The sequence below is a fragment of the Gallinula chloropus genome (assembly GCF_964237585.1).
Source record: "Gallinula chloropus genome assembly, chromosome: 2".
NCBI lineage: Eukaryota > Metazoa > Chordata > Aves > Gruiformes > Rallidae > Gallinula > Gallinula chloropus.
Window position 1 is genome coordinate 97,864,964 of NC_140086.1, and position 18,594 is coordinate 97,883,557.

The window sequence follows — 18,594 nt, forward strand, 5'->3', positions numbered from 1 at the left end:
TTAGTAAAGTGCCTTTGGTATATCCGTTGGGATGAAACACTGCTGTGTAATTGAATCACCTTTGTAAAATAGTCATGAAAATCCAGGAGTCAAAGCAGCAGAAAGATTCTTTGTTGTTCAAGCCTTTAAGTTAAAATTGGATGAATTTGTAAGAGTCATTTTTGAGTTGAAGCACTGACATTGGATTCAGTGTGTGAGAATTACAGTGAAGCTGCCCTGTGTTAGGTTACGTCAGAGCAGGTGACTCTGCAGCATCGTTCCTGTGTTAAAAATGCGAAGAGGTCATTGTGTTTCCACCTCAGTGTCAGGAGTTCAGGTGGAAACTTAAGATGTTACAGGAACGACAGCAGCTTTCACTTTCATTAGGAGATCATACAAGATGCAGTTGTTCAAAGTTATTTACAAGTAATGTAATTGCTTGGAGTCAGGAAGAAGGTGGTTTTGTCAACAGATTTATTTGAATTCTTTAGAAAGTTCTACTTTGTGCTATTTGACTTCTTTTAATTGCTGCTGTCACTCAAAATATTTTATCCCCCATTTTTTTTCCCAGCTGGCATTCTTAACTTCTTTGCTGCCTATAAATTAACCTCAGTGCCCAGGAATTGATTCGGGGGTTGTAAAATGCCACGCTGTTCTGTATAGGTGATATTGCATTGATTGCTGAGTTTAAAGGAAGAAACAAAGTTTCCTTTCTGCTCTGCAGTCTTTACACAAATATGTGCAAGAGAACTGTGGTGCACTGTCATCTCTAAGTCACCAGCTAATTGAGGGCAACTTACTCTGTGCGCTACGGTAGGAAAAACAAAAAATAAGAGAAAATCTATTCACCATTTGACTCTGAAGCAGCATAGTTACGTGATGGGTAATTGTCGTTATAGCGAATGTAGTGTTACCTACAGATACGAAGATAGAGGGGGGTGGGAAAAGTCTTGCTTCACCAAGACTGCAATTTGACTGTAATGTTTCTGTTTTGATGAATTTAATGTAGGAAACTCAGGGAACCTGGTTTGATTTATTTTTGAATATGTTTTTTCCTTTTTAAAGAAAAAACCAAAAACGTTTCCTTTTTAAGTAACATAATTACAGAAAATTAGCCTCTTCATCTTCATTTTGGAACCTAGAACCAGTGTTAAGTGAAAAATATTTGTAGCTTTGTATTAATTACAAAAAGATTTCTGTTGGGAGTTGAATGAGGCTGTTAATGCAGTGTTCCCAAGTACTTTTCAACTGGAGCTGAACTGAAATGTGATCTTTGCAGTAAAGATGCTGTCATTGCTGTGGTAAAATTTACTGTGCTTTGAGGTGCTTCAGCTCAGAAAACTTTAGGCATGACAATTAGCAAAAGCAAAGCTAGGAGCAGATATTGACCATGTTTTTAGTTTGTATGTTTAAGATATTCTTCTCATTTTATAGTGTGTAAGGGGGTGACAGTCTTTAAAGGATAAGAGTTCTTATCTTACTATTACGAAATATTTTTGAAGGACATCTTTGACAGAATTGAGAAATAGAAAACACTGTGTTGGCATTAGGATGTTAATTATGCTTTAAAAATTTAAGCATTAAGGGTACAATTTTGGAAATCTTGCTTTTCTGCCAGGTTGGTCTCATCTTGACCTTGGCTGAAAGATATGTTTGATTTATTGTGGCTTTTGTAAACTCTGCTGCATTTTCCCTCTCTCTCTTCTTTTTTCTTTTTTTTTTTTTTTTTTAAGAGTAGTGCTGTCTGACAATGTGGTTATTTACCAGCTATTACAACTCCCTTGGGATGACTTTCTGAAGGCAGAGTGTGTCAGAGGGCTCTTCTGCTCATCTTGTTGTGCTGGAGAAGGAAGTCGCGATGTTACTACCAGAGAAATCCTAGTAACTCGGGGCTTGTTTTGATCCGCACTTGAGAAACACAGGGCTGAACTGCCTCGGTTCTTTGTTTATTGCTTGACTTGGGCAGAAGGGAAGGAAGGGCACCTTCATATCCCTGTTATCATTTGTGATACTGCTGTGCTTTTGTGTTTCTTTCACTGGCACTTTTTAAATAAAACTACTGTGGGCTGAGGCATTGCCAGAGGCTGTGTTCAAAGCAAACCACAGCGTAACGTGGCAAAGATAAAGGGGGATGCTCTAGGTAGTAATAAACCTGGTAAATGTGAAATGTATGTGAAAGTCATAATGGTTCATTTTGTAGGTTCACAGCTGTTTACACCAGGCTGTTTTCTGAAGGTTACTCCTTTATGCTTGGAGCATTTTACTCACTTCAAACTCAAGTGCAGATAACTTATTCTAAGGAGAAATACCATCTCCTGCGGTTAGATCCATTGTCAGTTGCTGAAAATAATGATATGTGTCTTTGCCTATGTGGATAATTTTGAGGGGATTATAGGGAAAGGAAGGGGGGGACAAAGGGGGAGGAAACCTTTAGCAGATAGGCTCATGAGTGGATGTAGGCAGTGGGAGTGTTGCCTGATTTCCTGAGTTGCATGCAAAATTATCTTTTCTCAGTGGTAAGTTGAGCCATTGGAGTGGGATGAGATGTTTTGTTTCTTTGATGCTTATCCGGAGTTCTAAGATATTTGGTGTCCGAATGATGCTACGTATTGGAACCACTGACCTGTTTGCTAAGGGTTCGTAGACCGTAAGATGCTTCACAAGCACCATGTATCTACACTTCTAAATAATCAGACTTACTGGCCATACTGAAAACATGGGGCCTAATGCATGTACGTATCCATACGTACACACAAAGGCATGCAGTAGCTCTGCAGATTAGTGAATCCCTTTACTTTGTGAAGGAGAAAGTCAGCCCTGATTCTCCTTCCTTCCCCATCTTTCCCAGTGTAACATCTAGCATGAAAGACCAGTTGTCTGTCGTTCTCAGCCATACACCAGTTTCCCAGGAGAAGCATTTCAACCCATTCTTTTATGTGGACAAAAATCCATCTGGTGTCACCAAGGCTGTCATCCCCCCACCTCTGCAGAAGTTGCAGGGCCTGGGTGTGGGAGAGTTACTGCAGGCTCTTTGACAAGAGTTGATCTGAAGCCCCTGCTTCCAGGAGAAACCTACAGCCATGAAAATCTCTGCAAGGGCTCCCTGCAGTCCCCTGACCTCCAAACAACCTTTTTTTGTTTGTTTGTTTGTTTTTGTGACTATTCTACTCCACAAGTTTTGTTTTTTAATTTCCAGTTTGAAAACAGTGGAGTATGATTAGTGGAAGCGCTGAGCAGTCCCAGTAGAGCACATAACACAAGGAGCATTGCTATAAAGCAGTCGGTTCAGTATAAAAATGCTAAGCACATTACAAAAAAATAGGCACTTCTCAAGCTGTAAGTGTCTTAAATTTAACATGCCTTAGTTCTCTGTTAAACCCTTCAGTGAGCAGAGCTTTAGCAAGGCCACTGTGACAGAAAATCACCAAGGTGCCAAGTGCCTCCTGCTTTTGTGTCCTGAGTGAGGGTGATCTGCTGTGTGATGTTACTGCTGCTCTGCTCACAGGAGTTGCAGTAGTGTTTGTGAAACAGAGACTGTTGCTTCCCTGCCATGCAGTGCTTGTACTGCATGAAGGACTGCAGGCCTCTCTCTTTGCTGCCCTGAAACCTTCTGTAAAGGCAGGTATCCGGTGTGTATGTCATGAAATCAAATCACATCACATTTGTCTTTAGAATGATGTGAATTAGCAGAACTTCTTGGACAGCGTGCTGAAAGCCTGGGAACAGGGGCAAAACCCAAGGCCAAGAATGATTTCATGCAAAATTCAAGCTTGGTCAGTACCGCTCGGCTGGTGGATGTTGGCCTTGGGATTACCATGCTCATACTCAGATGTGATGCTTGAACTTGGAAAGTTGGGCAGGGGTTTCTGTTAAGCACCTGCTTTAAAGCTGGGAATTGGATGTACAAACAGAAACTATTCATTTCCACAGGAGTTCCGGACTGCCCTGTAAATCAAAAGGTGTAGGAATTAATGTAGGTAAGAATTATACTTACGCTGGGTCAGAGTTTAGCGATGAGAGGCAGTTGTTCACATGCTTTTCTGTGGGGTAGGCTTCTTCCCTTTAAAGTTTATGTAGAGCCTGCTCTCAGACAACCTTCTGAAACCAGAGTATCGCCCATTACTGTGGTCAGGGTTGTGAGCAAAGGTTTTAAATGTAGATGTTATCCCACTGAAGCCAGAGTGTCTAGTCACATGCCTTTTGAAGTTAGGTATTAAGGCCTGGATTTATGCTGCCTAAGTACTGTAATTTGAGAGTCTGTTTTGCTCAACTCCCTTTATGGTCAATGAAGATAATTATCTCTAAGATAATTTAGATTTTTCAGAAGATCTGAAGTGATTTTTGAAGTCATGTACTTCCCTTTTACTGGCTTTAGAGAGTGGCTGGCCTTAGCGGGATTTTAACATCCAACATCTGTCAGAGCTGCCTAAACACGGTGAAATGAAACAGAGCTGGTGAACAATAGTGGGATGGAATTAAGATTATCTGTGTAGTAACAGAATTGTTTCTTATCTGCGTGAATAAAAACCAAAGATGGGTAGGGTTTTCCCTAGATGAGAAGAAAAGATGGTTTTGCTGCCAGAAGTTCTGTGTATGTAAGTGTGTGTCCATAAGCAGCTGATATTGTGGGCCCTTAGTTTCTCTCAGCCACTGCTTTGGGTATTTTTTAATTGTTTTTGCAGGTTTTTTTTAATAAACCTTTCTAATCTTTAGTATTTCTGGTCTTTGTCTCTCCTTCACTGTCTTCAGGGGTTTTTTTGGGGGGTAGTTTTGAGTTTGTTTTTTTTTTTGTATAGTCACTTTCTGATACTTGATGTGCTTACACTTGCTTTGTGTTATTTCTGGGAAACTCTCTGACTGCCAGAGGAAGGGCAGCTGAGGGATGCTCTTGGACTAATTTATTGAGATAGGTGTTGTTACTGTCCTGTCAACATCAGAGAAGTTTTAACCTTGAGACCTTTTGTGGTGGAAAGACATTTCTCACCATGCTGAAAGGAAGCAGGCTCTGGGGAGCAACACAGTCACTTTGGGAGAAGGTCCTTGAGAAGGTTGCTTGTGACAAGGACCTAGATGAAAAGTAACTAGCGGTGGTGTCCTAGGTTTGGCAAGAGTGGGGTTAATTTCCACCAGAAGTTGAGATGTGACACCGCCAGGACAGGTGACCCAATCTAACCAAAGTGGTATTCAATACGATAGCATCATGCTTGGTATAAAAGGGGGATAGTCAGGTAGGGGCACCCAGCACCAGGACGTGAAGCCTGGGGATGGTCCAGCTTCATCATGGGTCTTGAGTTGTGCAGTTGTTGGTGAGAAACTTAATTGCATGTCACAGTTTTGTATATTCTAAGTCCTGCTGTTGTTTCACCCTGCCTTTTCTGTCCCAGCAAACTCCTTATCCCAACCCCCACAGTTTGCCTTTGTGTCCGCATCCTCCTCACACTGTCAGGGACAGGAGGGTGAGCGAGCAGCGCGCGGTGCTCAGCTGGGGCTGAACGTCACAGCTGGTAACTGTGGCAGTGGCTGTGAGAGCTGAGACTCATCAGCGGGTCAGGCCAAGAGACACTGACTTTTGGCAAGTGCCAGAGATGTTGTGCTGTGTCTCTGGATTGTTTTTATTTGCTGCTGATTCTACCAGGTTAATCATGGTCCCCAGCAGAAGTGACAGCCGCCAGCCAGGCGCTGTGGATCCCTTGTGACCACTTTCACGGAATTCCCGCGTCTGACATGCCATTACTCTGTGATCATATGATCTGGAGACAACCAGCAGTGTGATGTATTCTACACTCATATGTGTTGATGTATCACTCCGGTGAGAATCAAAAGATAATTTGAGGGAAACTGCTGATTTCAGTGTCTAAGATGCTTCCCAACTCCCACAGTGAGTGATTTTTATCTTATTTTATTTTATTTTTTCATCCCCTGGTAGGTACTTTTTCTGCAATAAAAAAAAGTTCAAGTCCCAATATAAGGATACATTGTCTGAAGGAACTGAAATGCTCACTTTGTGGGATTGAGTCCTCTTGAGATGGGAGTAGGACACCCATTACCACACAGGCAGTGGTGTAACTGCAGAATGCCCAAGCACTGTGGCATTTGGTAAAGGCCACTGTGTCACTGATGTAACTGTGCTTCCTGCAGCTGACTCCATCTGAAGTTACCTCAGAGATGTACTAAAAGGAGAGAAAGCAAATACCTTTTGTTACATCAGCTGCCAGGAAGCCTTGCACTTCCCCACCTTTTTTTTGCAACACGTAGTTGGGAACAATCATTCCTCAGCGTCTTCAGTGGTGCAGCTTGAACCAAACAGCCTTTCTGAGGTGCCTTAGATGCCCGGGTAGCAGCCTCTGTTTAGAAGGGGTCTGTGTCCTCCAGAAAATATTGGATGTTCATGAATTGCTTTTCGTTTTCCACATCTACCCTCTCTTTTCTTACCATGGCTGCAGCCTCAGAGAGATGCACGCAGAGGGGTGTCTCTTGGAAAAGACTGTTAGGGCATTGAGTATCTTCAGTAAAAAAAGGCTGACTGCTTTGATGAAGTTCAGCACTTTTTACCTGGTTTTGGTTGTGAGTGATATCTGAAGACAATCTCTCCTGTTTTCTGTTGATATCACTTCAGAAAGAGATGGTTCAAACATCTTTACCCCCAGAATGTGTCTGTCCATTTTTCAGTAGACACATTAAATTGAAATGATATTTATTTCACTATAAATGATGTATGAGGTTTTATCTTCCTAGATGGCAATACAAGAGTCTTTGCAGTGGTCTTGGTACTTCCCTGAAGACAATGTCAGAAAGTTTCTGATACTTTCATGATAGGCTCATGGGTACACTTTTCTAGACAGCCTTCTTTGGTCTGAGATTTGCTGACTTCTACAGACTACAGAATCTCAGGGTAAATATGCAGCTTCTCACAACTGCCCATTAAGGGTATTTAGAGTTTATAAGGACTGCTTCAGAGGTTGTGTTTCTCCAAGAGTCCATCTTTTGCAGAACAGTTTCAGAATGTTAATACAGGTTCTGAGACAGCTTGGATCATGTCTGAGAGCTTAGAAGAATTTACGTGGCAGTCCTCAACATGCATGTGTGTCTGCAGTCCAGTTTACATGGTATGAGACTGCACATTGCAAGCAGGTCTGTGGGCTGTGGCTGCCTAGCAGTCATCTGCTGACAATGTGAAGGGAACCAGGGGACTTTCTCTGATGACAGACGAGCCACCTGTGCATTTCTTTACTCCTCTTGCTAATTACTGGTCTGTAGTTGGAGAGCTCAGGGCCTCTGTCTCCCAGTGGAGTCTTGGGGTGTCCCAGGAGGCACATGGTTTGAAAAGTGTCTGGCTTGTCCTTGCAGGTTCAGGAGTGACCTGCAGCTTCAGCCCCAGCATGGGCTGCCTCGGGCCTTCCTTGTGTGTGTAAAGGCTGGATGCTTTTGATTGCTGAGCTGTGTTTATGCCCAACTCTGATCCCACCAGGAAGGGTTAAAGATTTTTTTTTTTCTGGTCTTTCTTTCAACTCAGGCTTTGTGCTTTGGTACAACTCTCTTCTTGTCCTTGGTGTTTGACCAGTCAGCTTCCTGCTTTGCCTACTCCTTCATCCTGCGGGCCCTGCCTGTTCTCTTCTCCTGCATCCATTTCAGCCCAGATTTGTGCATCAGCCCTGATTGTGGTGGTTGAGCCTTTGGGTTCTGGTTTTCTGTTTGGTTGTCTTCTTGGCGTGTAGTCCTGCTCTACTGCCTGCTTCAGCCTGCCCTTAGCTTTTGTTCTATCCACGCCCTAATGGAGAGCCATTTGTAATGGAGAAAATGTCCACCACGGGCCTACAAGAAAGAGGGTCTTGTAAGGTCTGTGGAGCCAAGTACAGGGCACAAAGCACATCCAGCAGTAATGTACCTGCTTTCCATCCCGAAGGTTTGTTTTTTTCAGATTCATTGCAAAGAAAAATTGAGGAATAGTGTCTTTTGTCTTTTCTCTTCCCTTCGTGGGCTTTCCCTGATTATTTTTTTTTCCTTCTCTGCCACCCATCCCCCAACCCTTTTTTTTTTCTCCAAACAATAATCCTCTAAGCCCTTCCCTCTCCTCACTGCAGATTCACTTCAGTTTTAGTAAAATACTTGTATCTTCACAACTGCAGCTCGGAAGCATTCTGTATTTTCTTATTGAGCCCTTGGGGCTTTAGCCAAACAAATTCCAATAATGTCAAATGAAATGTACTTAATGTGGGAAATAACACATAAGGCAGGATAAACATCCATTTCTAGCCACAGATTTCATTATCTCACAGATCTATAATTTTAATTACTTACATCAACTATCATCTTGACACACATTCAGAATAATGTAATTTATCTAATAAAATGAAAAAAACAATATCCTGGTTAGGTTTTTTTCTGTATCTTTATTTAACAGGGGTCTGGGGCTATGCAAAAATTCCCCGGATGTACAGTACAGAAAGTGATCATAGGTGGTTCAATTAGGAACCAACCAGGCTTCTCTTGTTTTAAAATTATTCTGAACTTAAAACAGTTTAATACTGAGAAACACAGTAATAATATTTTAGGCAGTGTGTTTGGCACAGACTATTCTCTGTCTGTATTTATAGTTATAAATGTTTATACTTCTGTTTTCAAGTTGCTTTTCTAAGTTTATTTTTTAAATATGGATAGAAAGTCTGTGTAAGTGTCTTAGGTGATGATTTTTAATGTGTCTAAAAGGGATTTGTCTACAAGTATGCAAAGCGCTTATGTGTGCTTTCTTTAAGAGTAGATTGCTAAATACTGATATATGTCTATAATATGGAAAGCTTGTAACCTAGAAGAGGATTTAAATGTATGTAATTTATAAGATCACTTTAAATGCCAATACTAGTGATACTTTAATTTGTACAATTCATAACTAATATGCTGTATTCAGAAATCTGAAATGGTAGAGATTTGTGTTTTGATTTGTGTTTCAAAAGATTTAGGAACAAAAAGAAAAAAAAAATAATAGCTTTACAGGGGTTTGATTCAGCACCCAGACAAGGAGAGGAGCAAACTGACTTTAGCTGGGATCTCTTAAGTCAGTCACCAGCTACTGTTGACTGGGTTTTTTTTAGCTGCTGTTAGTTCAGTTGGAAAATAAATGAGTACTAGATGGTTGTGCAGCCATGTTTTTACAGATGATGATGTACTTGGTGGTTTAAAGGACACAGAGACTTAATGGCTTTGATGTAAGGGACTCAAGTTTCAGGCTCCTTGTTGCAGACCAGGTTTTGCTCTTGATGCCTCTGCAACTTGTGTTTTTCTGCTTGCTTTTGAACTAAACTGGTAAAGAAACTCCAAGGAAATGACTGCAGAAGTTGTACTAAACCCAGTTCATATAACATGCAGCTTAGAGCAGCAGTGTTTAAACAGGTATGTTGTGAGAAAATGCTAAACTGTTTTAAATGTGCAAAGTAGGCTTTCCTGCATTGTACATAAACATATATGTGCATGCATGATAGGCATTACATAGAATAGGTGGTTTGGATAAAAGTTGTGGAAAGAATCTCACCTTCAAGAATTTGAGTGTCTAATTTTGCACTGTTAATGCTGATTCCTTCTACTTAATAATAATTGTAAAAAAAATCTCTATAGTATATTGGCAATTAACTTTAAAGAATAATGTAATAAGAATATATATACCCATTTAAACATAATGTAATAGGAATATGTACTCAAATAATTGAACTATTTATCACATGTGATGGCTGAATGTTGGCAAGTGTAACACTAAGATATGGATTTGTTGTCTTCACGGGAGATGCTATTTCATGATCATGAGCTATTATTCTGTCTCATAAAAAGCATTGGGGCTTTTCCTTCCATGTCCAGACATTACCTTCAGAAAGTGCAGGACGATGTCCAGTGCATGACCACAGTATTTTTAATTTCTTCCCATACTCCAGTGATTTCTCCTGCAGTACATTTACTTTTCTCCCCTGTTGTCCACCCTCTCAAAATCCTCAGCTTCTTGTTATGTTCTCTACCATCTACTGTTTTGGCATGGAGGCTGGGGAGAGGGAGTGCTTTGGGGCTGTTTGAGACACCCAGGTGCTGACTGCATGGGTAGCCACTGCCTTTCACAGACCACCAAGAGCAGTTCCTAGCCCTTTGGTGAATTTTGCCAAACTTATAGGAAGTTGGTATTTTTGAGGACAATATTTTCTATAGGTTAAGTGATGAGTTTTAACGATAACTTTTGGCAGATGAACCAAGATGCACAGGAGAAAAAAAAAACAACTTGGGTAACAAGTCACCCCAAACTCTTTACTCCCCCTTAATCCAGAAGAACACATTTATGAAAGAAGAGTTTATGTAAAAAGTATGTCCAGTTGATAACTACTTAGATATTGACCTTCTGACTTTTTTTAGGTTCAGCAGATAGATCGTGTAGTAGAAGTTGTGGAGGAAACTATTAAAGGTAAGCATTGCACTTGAAATAATTGCAGTGACAGTTAGCATAAGTACTGCTCTTACGTTCTTTATCAACCTCATGCTTGCTTTCTCCTCTAGTTAAATGTTTGGGCAGTGCTACACTTTGCTGCGCGTGCTTTGTGTAGGTGGTAATTTGGGTAGATCTTTTCTGGCAGGAGCCCTGTGGCCTTTTGGATTCATATGTAATGATCCAGGGGAGACTTCAAGAAGTTACTTAAGCTGCACTGATATAGGTGGGTGCAGCGCATCATTTAAAGTTTCTGTGCTATCTTAATTCAGTGCTGTATCTCTACTTCCCTATGTTTAGTCCTCTAGTGTTTTCTTCTTTTCAGATGTCTTGGCTCACTTCCCTGAGCTTTCCTCAGCAGGACAGATAAATTATCTGCTGCTTTAATGTTCTTTTGTAACTGTGTTCCTTGTTCTCTCTGGCTGCGTTCACGTGTGTGTGCACTCAGTACTTTGCAGTGAAGGAGGGAAAAGACAGTATTGTTCCTGCAGCCTGACTAGTAAACATTTGCTGTTAAATAAATGTATTTGTCTGGGTCTTTCTGGGTTACCTAAGTTTGTCTCCATTACTTATCAGGCCATAAAAATTACTGTTCCGTGAAGCTTTAAATTACAAGGTTTAGTTTAATTGGCTGTACTTTCAATATAAACAAGTGTCTAGGCCACAAGACGTTCCTGCAACTTGCTGGAATATGATGTTTTTGAAGTATAGAAACCGTGCAAAATTTTAAAAGGAGGGGGGGAAGAAACCAGCTTCCATCAAGAAATTGTTTAGTGTGATGTAAGGCTTCGAGTGTTTGTGGTTTTGAAAGCCTTAAGATTTCATGTTGCTTTGAATGGGTTCAAAAATAAAACCTGTTATCTTATGTATTCCCAACCAAACCTTTTCCCAGTTTGTCTTTACCTTATGGAATAATTTCTATGGGGTACAGCCTACAAAGAAGAAATATAGTCAGCATGTTCATATTCGTAATTAAATAAGTCAAGCTGTTTTCTCAGAACCATCATGGGTTTTATGTCAATGTGTTGCAAATAGGGATGCTTCATGATTTTTAGCAGAGCACAGTACTTCAGATTCCTATCTGATTTTCCTGAATTTTATTTATTCTTAAGGGAGTAAGATGATAACCTGGGTCAGCATGCTCTCCCTTTACAGAAAATGGGTTGTGGAGTACTTATGCTGACTCCAGACACTCCTGCTTTTTCAGTAACATAGTTACTCAGGTTATTGTGACTGAGCAGGCATGTTAAGGAACATTTAGTCTTTAAAAATGTGAGTTTTGTGGAAGCTTTTGCTTCCTTTCGAGCTTACAAGACATGATTTGATTAAAAAGGAGTAAGTGGGCTGCTGAATTTCATACATAGTGCTAGTTCCTTTAGGGATTTCCAGAAGGTAATGGAACATGGGATTTCTGGAGTTTTATTGGGAAAAATAATTAACAAAAATGGCAAGAGGTATGGATATCCTTCTGAGGAGAGTCCAACAAAGGCCCTTGGAGATGGTTAAGAGACTGAGACTGGAGCATCTCTCCTCACAGGAGAGGCTGAGAGTCCTGAGGCCATTCAGGCTGGAGAAGAGAAGGCTCAGGGGCATCTCATCAATATATATATATATATATATATATATATAAATACTTGAAGGAAATATGCAAACAAGATGGAGCCAAGCTCTTTTCAGAGGTGCCCAGTGACAGGAGTGGAGGCAACTGGCACAAACTGAAACACAGAAGGTTCCTTCTGAACACCAGGAAACACTTTTTTTGCTACGACCAAGCGCTGACACAGGTTGCCCAGAGGGGAGTATCTCTCCTTAGAGATATTCAGAAGCTGTCAGGACACGGTCCTGGGCAGTATCTCTGGGTGGCTCTGCTTGAGCAGACAGGTTGGACAAGATGACCTCCAGAGGTCCCTTCCAACTGTAACCCTTCTGTGAAAACAGAATTGTGATTGGAAAGAGAACTGTAAATTGACAGGGGTCATAGCATATGATAATGTTTTATTTCTGCAAAAGCTAACCATAAAAGCTAGGAACATTTACTTATGTTTTCTTCACTTAAATTTGTTTAAAGATAATGTATTAATGTATATATTTGGGAATCATCTTCCACCAGTGCAGTAGAATGCAAAGCTCTGTTTCAGTGTGTTTTATGAAAAAAGTCAAACCATGAACTTGAATTATCCATATGAAGTAAAATAATGTAGATAACATGACTATTGGTTAAGCATATTTTATACTGTGGAACAGATACATGGTAGAAGCTTAAATTCCTATATGTAAAACCAAATCTCCATCATTAGTAACAACATCTGAAGCTGCAAATGTCTTCAGGAGATGGAGATTGAGTGGGACAGGGAATTAATTACAAATTGTGAATTCAAAGCCAGCTCATATTAGTACATTTTAAGTAAGCTGGATATCTGTCATAGTTGTATAATACAATTTTGTTCAGCTATTTTTTTAAGAGATTGCAGAGGCAGCATAGGATGGTCGTGTGGTGTGGCTGTGTATATATTGAATGCTTAAAGAAATGTTTTGACTGAATATTTAAATTGATGAGGCTTAAGCTCTGTCGTGTCCACATTCTGTAGGGTGGCTGCCTCTGTAGCTTGGTTGGCCTAACCAAATTGCCCTGATTTTCTGTCCAGATTCCAAGTTGTGGTTACCCTAGTTGCCACTTTTAAGTCTAGAAGTCCAGCTTTCCCCTGGTTCCCCTTTCTTAAGGGGTACCTTAAGGTTTTTTTCTTTCATACTGGAGTTTTGTAGTACATAGTTTACAGAAAGGAAACTTTGCATAAAGAATTTGCTTTCTCTCTAATAGTCTTCTTTCTGATTTTCCAAGAAAATGGCTTCCTTGTTGGATTTGGTTAAAAACTTACCGTACTCCCAAAGAAAATTACTTTCTTGGAATTATTTAGCACTCTCTGTATGAAATATGAACGGGTTTCTTCCATCCTTATTTTTCAGTATTAAGGGCATTGCCAGGAAACGCCCTTTAGAACAGCGTCATTTGGCTGGTTCAAGAGATGGTTTCAAGAGGTCTGTCTTTAACTCATCTACCTGACAATAGCATCATGGCCAGTTCCCAGCTCCCCGTTGAGTTGATTCTCATAAACACTTATTTGACTCTATTTATTTGTCCTTCTTTATCGGAAAATGAAAAATGCTCATGTTTATTACTGCCTAACAGCTGATAGAATTTTTAAGAGACCCTGTGATGTCTCATTTTTTTATATCACCCTGACTTTTATCAGGAGTCTTAGGGAACTTTGAAATTTCAGGTGAATTGTTATTTCCGGAGCAATATTTCTATGCAGGTCGTGTCTGATACATATTTATACTGTGTCCCAAAATGTATTTTAACTAGAGGCATCTTCAGGTACTTTCACTATGATACCGTAACTTAGAATCTAAAACCTCTGCACTTCCTACTTGGAGCAAGACAAATTAATTTGATATGAGCCTCAGAATTAGGTTTCTCAAAGTGGCAGCCACAGTTGCCTGGCCAGAGCGTGTCAGTTATAGAATAGTATCATATAAGCATAGAACGGTTTCAGTTGGAAAAGACCTTCAAGATCACAGAGTCCAACCATCTATCCAACCCTGCTAGGGGACAGAGCAGTTTCACCATGCAAGGCTCTTAGCTAACAGTTTAGTAAACCTTGTTTCAGCTGCACATTACCCAAGTGATAACTCTGGATTACAGCAATTTTTACATCATTGGGGTACCCATTTCCACTCATGTGCTTAGTTGCCATGTAGCATGTTACGGTGACATAGTACGTCAGGAAAGTATCGCGAAAGAGTTGCAGTGTCTGTGAGCTAGGAGAAAACAGGGTCATCATCGATGTATGTTCCATCATGAAGTAAAATTTCTGTACAGAGTGCAAAAGCTGTCTGGGCTGATCAGTCGCTATAGCATGTCTCAGTAAGATGAAGATTTGTCTTTGATGGGAACCACGGAATGTCTTTATGGTGATTGCTCAAGTCAGCATTTCATGAACCACTTTAAAAGCTGCCTTTAAAAAAACAACAAAAAAAAGAGCAAAACAGTGTGGGTGAGTATGAGCTTGGATATAAACAGTTTACATTAGGCAAGATAATACATTTATTCTGTAACTTGAAGGAGAAATTTTAACTGCTTAGTGTAGAAATTCTTCTTTTTGTGGTTTTGAATTCAGGTCTTCAGAGATTCGCATTTTTCATCCCTTCCTAGACATGCTGCTTCTCAAACCCCATGTTATTAAAGCTTTCTGGGTGTGGGAGGCATGGAACCAGAATATTTGCACAGTCTGCTTTTAGCTTGATCCTTAGGGAGGTGAGGGACACAGGTTGATTTGAGTTTAGTCCATATTGTGGCTGTCTAACACTTTCACAAAACATAGCTTTACAATGGGTCATTAGGCTGGACTGTAGAAAAAACCCAAAGGAAATTACTTCAGGGTTGAGCCTTTTATTTTGCACATAACCTTTCTTGATTTTAGTCACGTTAACCTGTCCGGTGCAGTTGCTTATCCATTTCCAGTTTAAACATTAACCAATATTTACTAACTGTTAAATTGTCCTCATGTGGTTAGTAATTAGGGATTGATGATAGTTGCAGTGTCAGTCTGTGTGAAAACAAGCAGATAAACGGTACCTATGTTATACATAGGCTAAAATGTAGAATTTATACTGGGTTGGCTGCCTTTGAGTGTGTCTCTGTGTATCTGTAGGAATGCCAGCATATTGGCTAGTATTTGTATGTGCTGTTTGATTTCATATTAATCTGTTGATAACAGTAGGTAAAATAATTCTCTTTTCAATTTCTGTGATAGTAGGAAGGGTAGCCTTGACTTAAGAAGCTGATTACAAGCCAAACTGAAGAATAAAGATCAGAGAAGGTCAGGAGTTCCTTTTTTGAGGAAAAGTAGCATTTGGCTCCAGTCAGGAAACTGGGGCTGTGTCGAAGTGCAGCTTGAGGAGGGTCAGAGGGAGGGTAGTGGCCTCTTTGAGTCCCTGTTTCTGTTTCTACGTTCTTCAGAAGGACACAGAAAGAGGGGATGGTTTTGGATGGGTTGTTTTATTTGTTTCACTGTGCGGTGGGTTGACCTCAGCTGGCTGCCAGGCTCCCACCCAGCTATTCTCTTGCTCCCCCTCCTCAACAGTGCAGGGGAGAAAATAAGATGGAAGAGCTCGTGGGTCACAGTAAGGACAGGGAGATCACTTACCAATTACCGTCACAGGCAAAACAGACTTGACTTGGGGAACATTAATTTAATTTATTGCAGATTAAAAATAGAATAGGATGGTGAGAAACAAAGAGAAAACTGTAAAACTGCCTTCCCCCACCCTGCTTCTTCCCAGACTCAGCTTCAGTCTTTCATCCCGGACTCACTTAGCACCTTCCTCCCCCGAGTGGCGCAGGAGGATGGGGAGTGGGGGTTGCAGCCAACCCATAATGGCTTTCTCCACTGCTCCTACTTCTTCATGATGTTCCCCTGATCCAGCCTGTGTCCTTCACATGGGCTGCATGCTGTTTATGGCCTGAAACTCTGTTCCTACATGGGCTCTCCGTGGGCTGCAGCTTCCTCAGGGTTTACTCACCTGCCCTGGTGTGGTCCTCCACAGGCTGACAAGGGACAACCTGCCTCACCCTGATCTTCTCCAGGGGCTGCAGGGGAATCTTTGCTGGAGTGCCCTGGGGCACCTCTTTCCTCTCTCCTTTTCTCTCACCTTGGTGCTCGCAGGGCTGTTTCTTACACTGTGTTCTTACAGCCAAGCAGAGTTTTGCCCGTTCTTACCCAGGCTTCTTGGAGGCCCCCGCCGGTGGCTGTGGGGCTCAGCCCTGCCCTTGCTCCTCGCAGGGGCTGCCCGGCTGCAGCCTCGCCACAGACACCCCATGAACCGCCCCGTTGGTATTTCTAGGCAATAGGATTGCCTTTTAAACTGAGATTATTGAACAGTAAAGGTACCACTGGGAAAAATTATTCAGGGGGACACTGGTATTTGATAGACTAAAAAAAAAAGCAGGGGAGGAGTTGCAGTCGTGTTTTCAGGGGGCAATGTACAGAGCTACAGCTAGTCCGTGGCTTGGTGAAATGGCTGTGGTTAAGATTCGGTGTCACCTGGTCCTGTATATTAATTGCTGAGGTTAACAGCACAGTGTGGTAAATGTCTCCCCTGTTCCCCTCTTATGTCCCTGGATTGAAAATTTTTGAGCTATTCCTGTTTAAACAAAAATAATTACAGATTTTTGTTTTCATTTAAGAAAATGGCTTTTTGTGTGGGAAGAATGTCATTACTGAAACCAGTATTTTTTTTTCTCCCACTGTTAATTTGAGAACTACTTTGACAGCAAGCATTGACTTAGGAAGGACATGACTTGAAGGTATCCTCCTGCCTTCTAGTTCTTAATGAAGGGGTTGTCATTCAGCCAGAGGCCTCAACAAGAGCACCGGGTTGCATTTTGATTTTGATTGCCTGCTTGTGACTGCTTAGGAAAAGTATGAAGGACTGAAGGAATTAGTTCAAAGTAGTAAAGCCATTATCTGTGCCAGTATCAGTTCTGGGAGTTTAGCTTTGTAGACTGTAATTTAAAGAAAACAGTAGAGCACGGTGAGGAATCCACTGTAATTATGAAGAAGCTACTTCTGCAAAGATAGGTTTTAATTGCTTTTTAAAACATCAATAATCAGGCAGCTCATCATAAGGATCTTACCTGCCAGGGCAGGAGGTTTCCAGTGTCATCAGTTGGTTTCTGTTCTTGCACCAAGCTTTATTGCCTTTTTTGCTGTACCTGCTCAAGTGCTTTTGAGCATGCAGTGACTACTAGGCATGTGAGATGATCCAGGATTTTAGGTGGGTTTTGTAATTATTTTTCTCAATGCAGTTATTTCATTAGTTTGGTTTAGCAAACTCTTAGGACTGACTGTCCTCGTTATCACTTCTCTCTATGTATTTCATGGAAACAGAATTGGGAGGTAAATAGTGATGCAGAAGAAGAAAACAAGCCATGGGGAGGACAGAAAATCTTAGTAGCAGAATTCTGACTGCTTGTTGTTAGATGAGCCTGTGATGTGCATGAAAGGCTGCCTTTTCTTCCAGACCTATATGTGCTCTCTTCCACAGCTTCCCTGAATGACCATCTTGGAGGATTTCCATTTTTCTGTCCTGTTAGACAGAAGTTGGGTTAGACTCAGCTGGGTTGTGCTCTGTTAGAGAAACCTCGTGGCTGGTAAAAGCAAAGAATATCTTGTCCAGACTGCTGCAATGTAGTTATCCATAGGAGATGTACAGGTAGATGGCAGATGAGTAGAGATGAAAGTAAAGGCAGTGATGGGTTAAGCCCTGTGTTTCAGTCTAAAGGCTAAATTTGTTCTGTTCAGCCTGCACGCACCAAAACATTCAGCAAGTTACTTGTACTGCTGCAGCTGGCTCCTCACAATTCACCCTTCAGCATTTCCCTTCCTCAGAACCCAGCCTCTTTCATCTCATTCAAAACTTCTTTTCCTTGAAAGTCTCTATCCAAAATCTCACGAGGTTTTGAGCTGCATCCTTGATCCCTGATCAAATGTATTTCTTGACAGAGGGGTGAGGACAGAGGGTCAGGGGAAATCTTCCTGTAGTCGATTCTTAGTATTGTCCTTTTGAGCTGTTGAATTGCTGCCAGAATTTTGAGTTCACAGCAGATTTAACGTTTAGTCACTTTTTCAGAAAGACAATAACAACATGTGATCTCAGAAGAAGTAGGGTGAAGCTGCTGAATCCTGTGGAGAAAAAGAAAAAGTGCCTTAATAGGGCATTTCAAGTGCTTTTGTTGTGAGAGGAGAAAGTACTGTGGATAAGAAAAAATGTTCTCAGATACTGGTATTCTCAACCCTACAAAATTTCTGTATGAGCAGTAATTCCTTGTTAAAAGTCATCTCAATTTCTGTTTTACATGTTGTACTCTAGAACTTCAGTGCTTAACAGGTATTTTTATGATTGAATGTAACATTGGAGAAATAACCAAGAATAAGGAAGTAGTATTATAACAAAGTGGCATATGGTATTCAGCAATCTGCAGAGCTTTTTTCCTGAAGTTTGTAAACTGACTCGCTATATTTAATGCCTTGGTTTTGAAGTTACATAAAATGATTTTTAAAAAGCCACCTGAGTAACAATCATATTCTGAAGTCTTC

At 40.9% G+C, this 18,594-nt stretch overlaps 1 protein-coding gene across 1 annotated transcript in view; it reads left to right on the forward strand.

Annotated features, from left to right (window-relative positions):
* Positions 1–18,594, forward strand: part of CDKAL1 (CDKAL1 threonylcarbamoyladenosine tRNA methylthiotransferase) — a 414,385-nt gene that overhangs the window by 128,575 nt on the left and 267,216 nt on the right. The window contains exon 7 of the mRNA XM_084280398.1: positions 10,366–10,414. Within this exon, the coding sequence (XP_084136524.1) occupies positions 10,366–10,414 (49 nt within the window). The remainder of the gene's footprint in view (positions 1–10,365; positions 10,415–18,594) is intronic.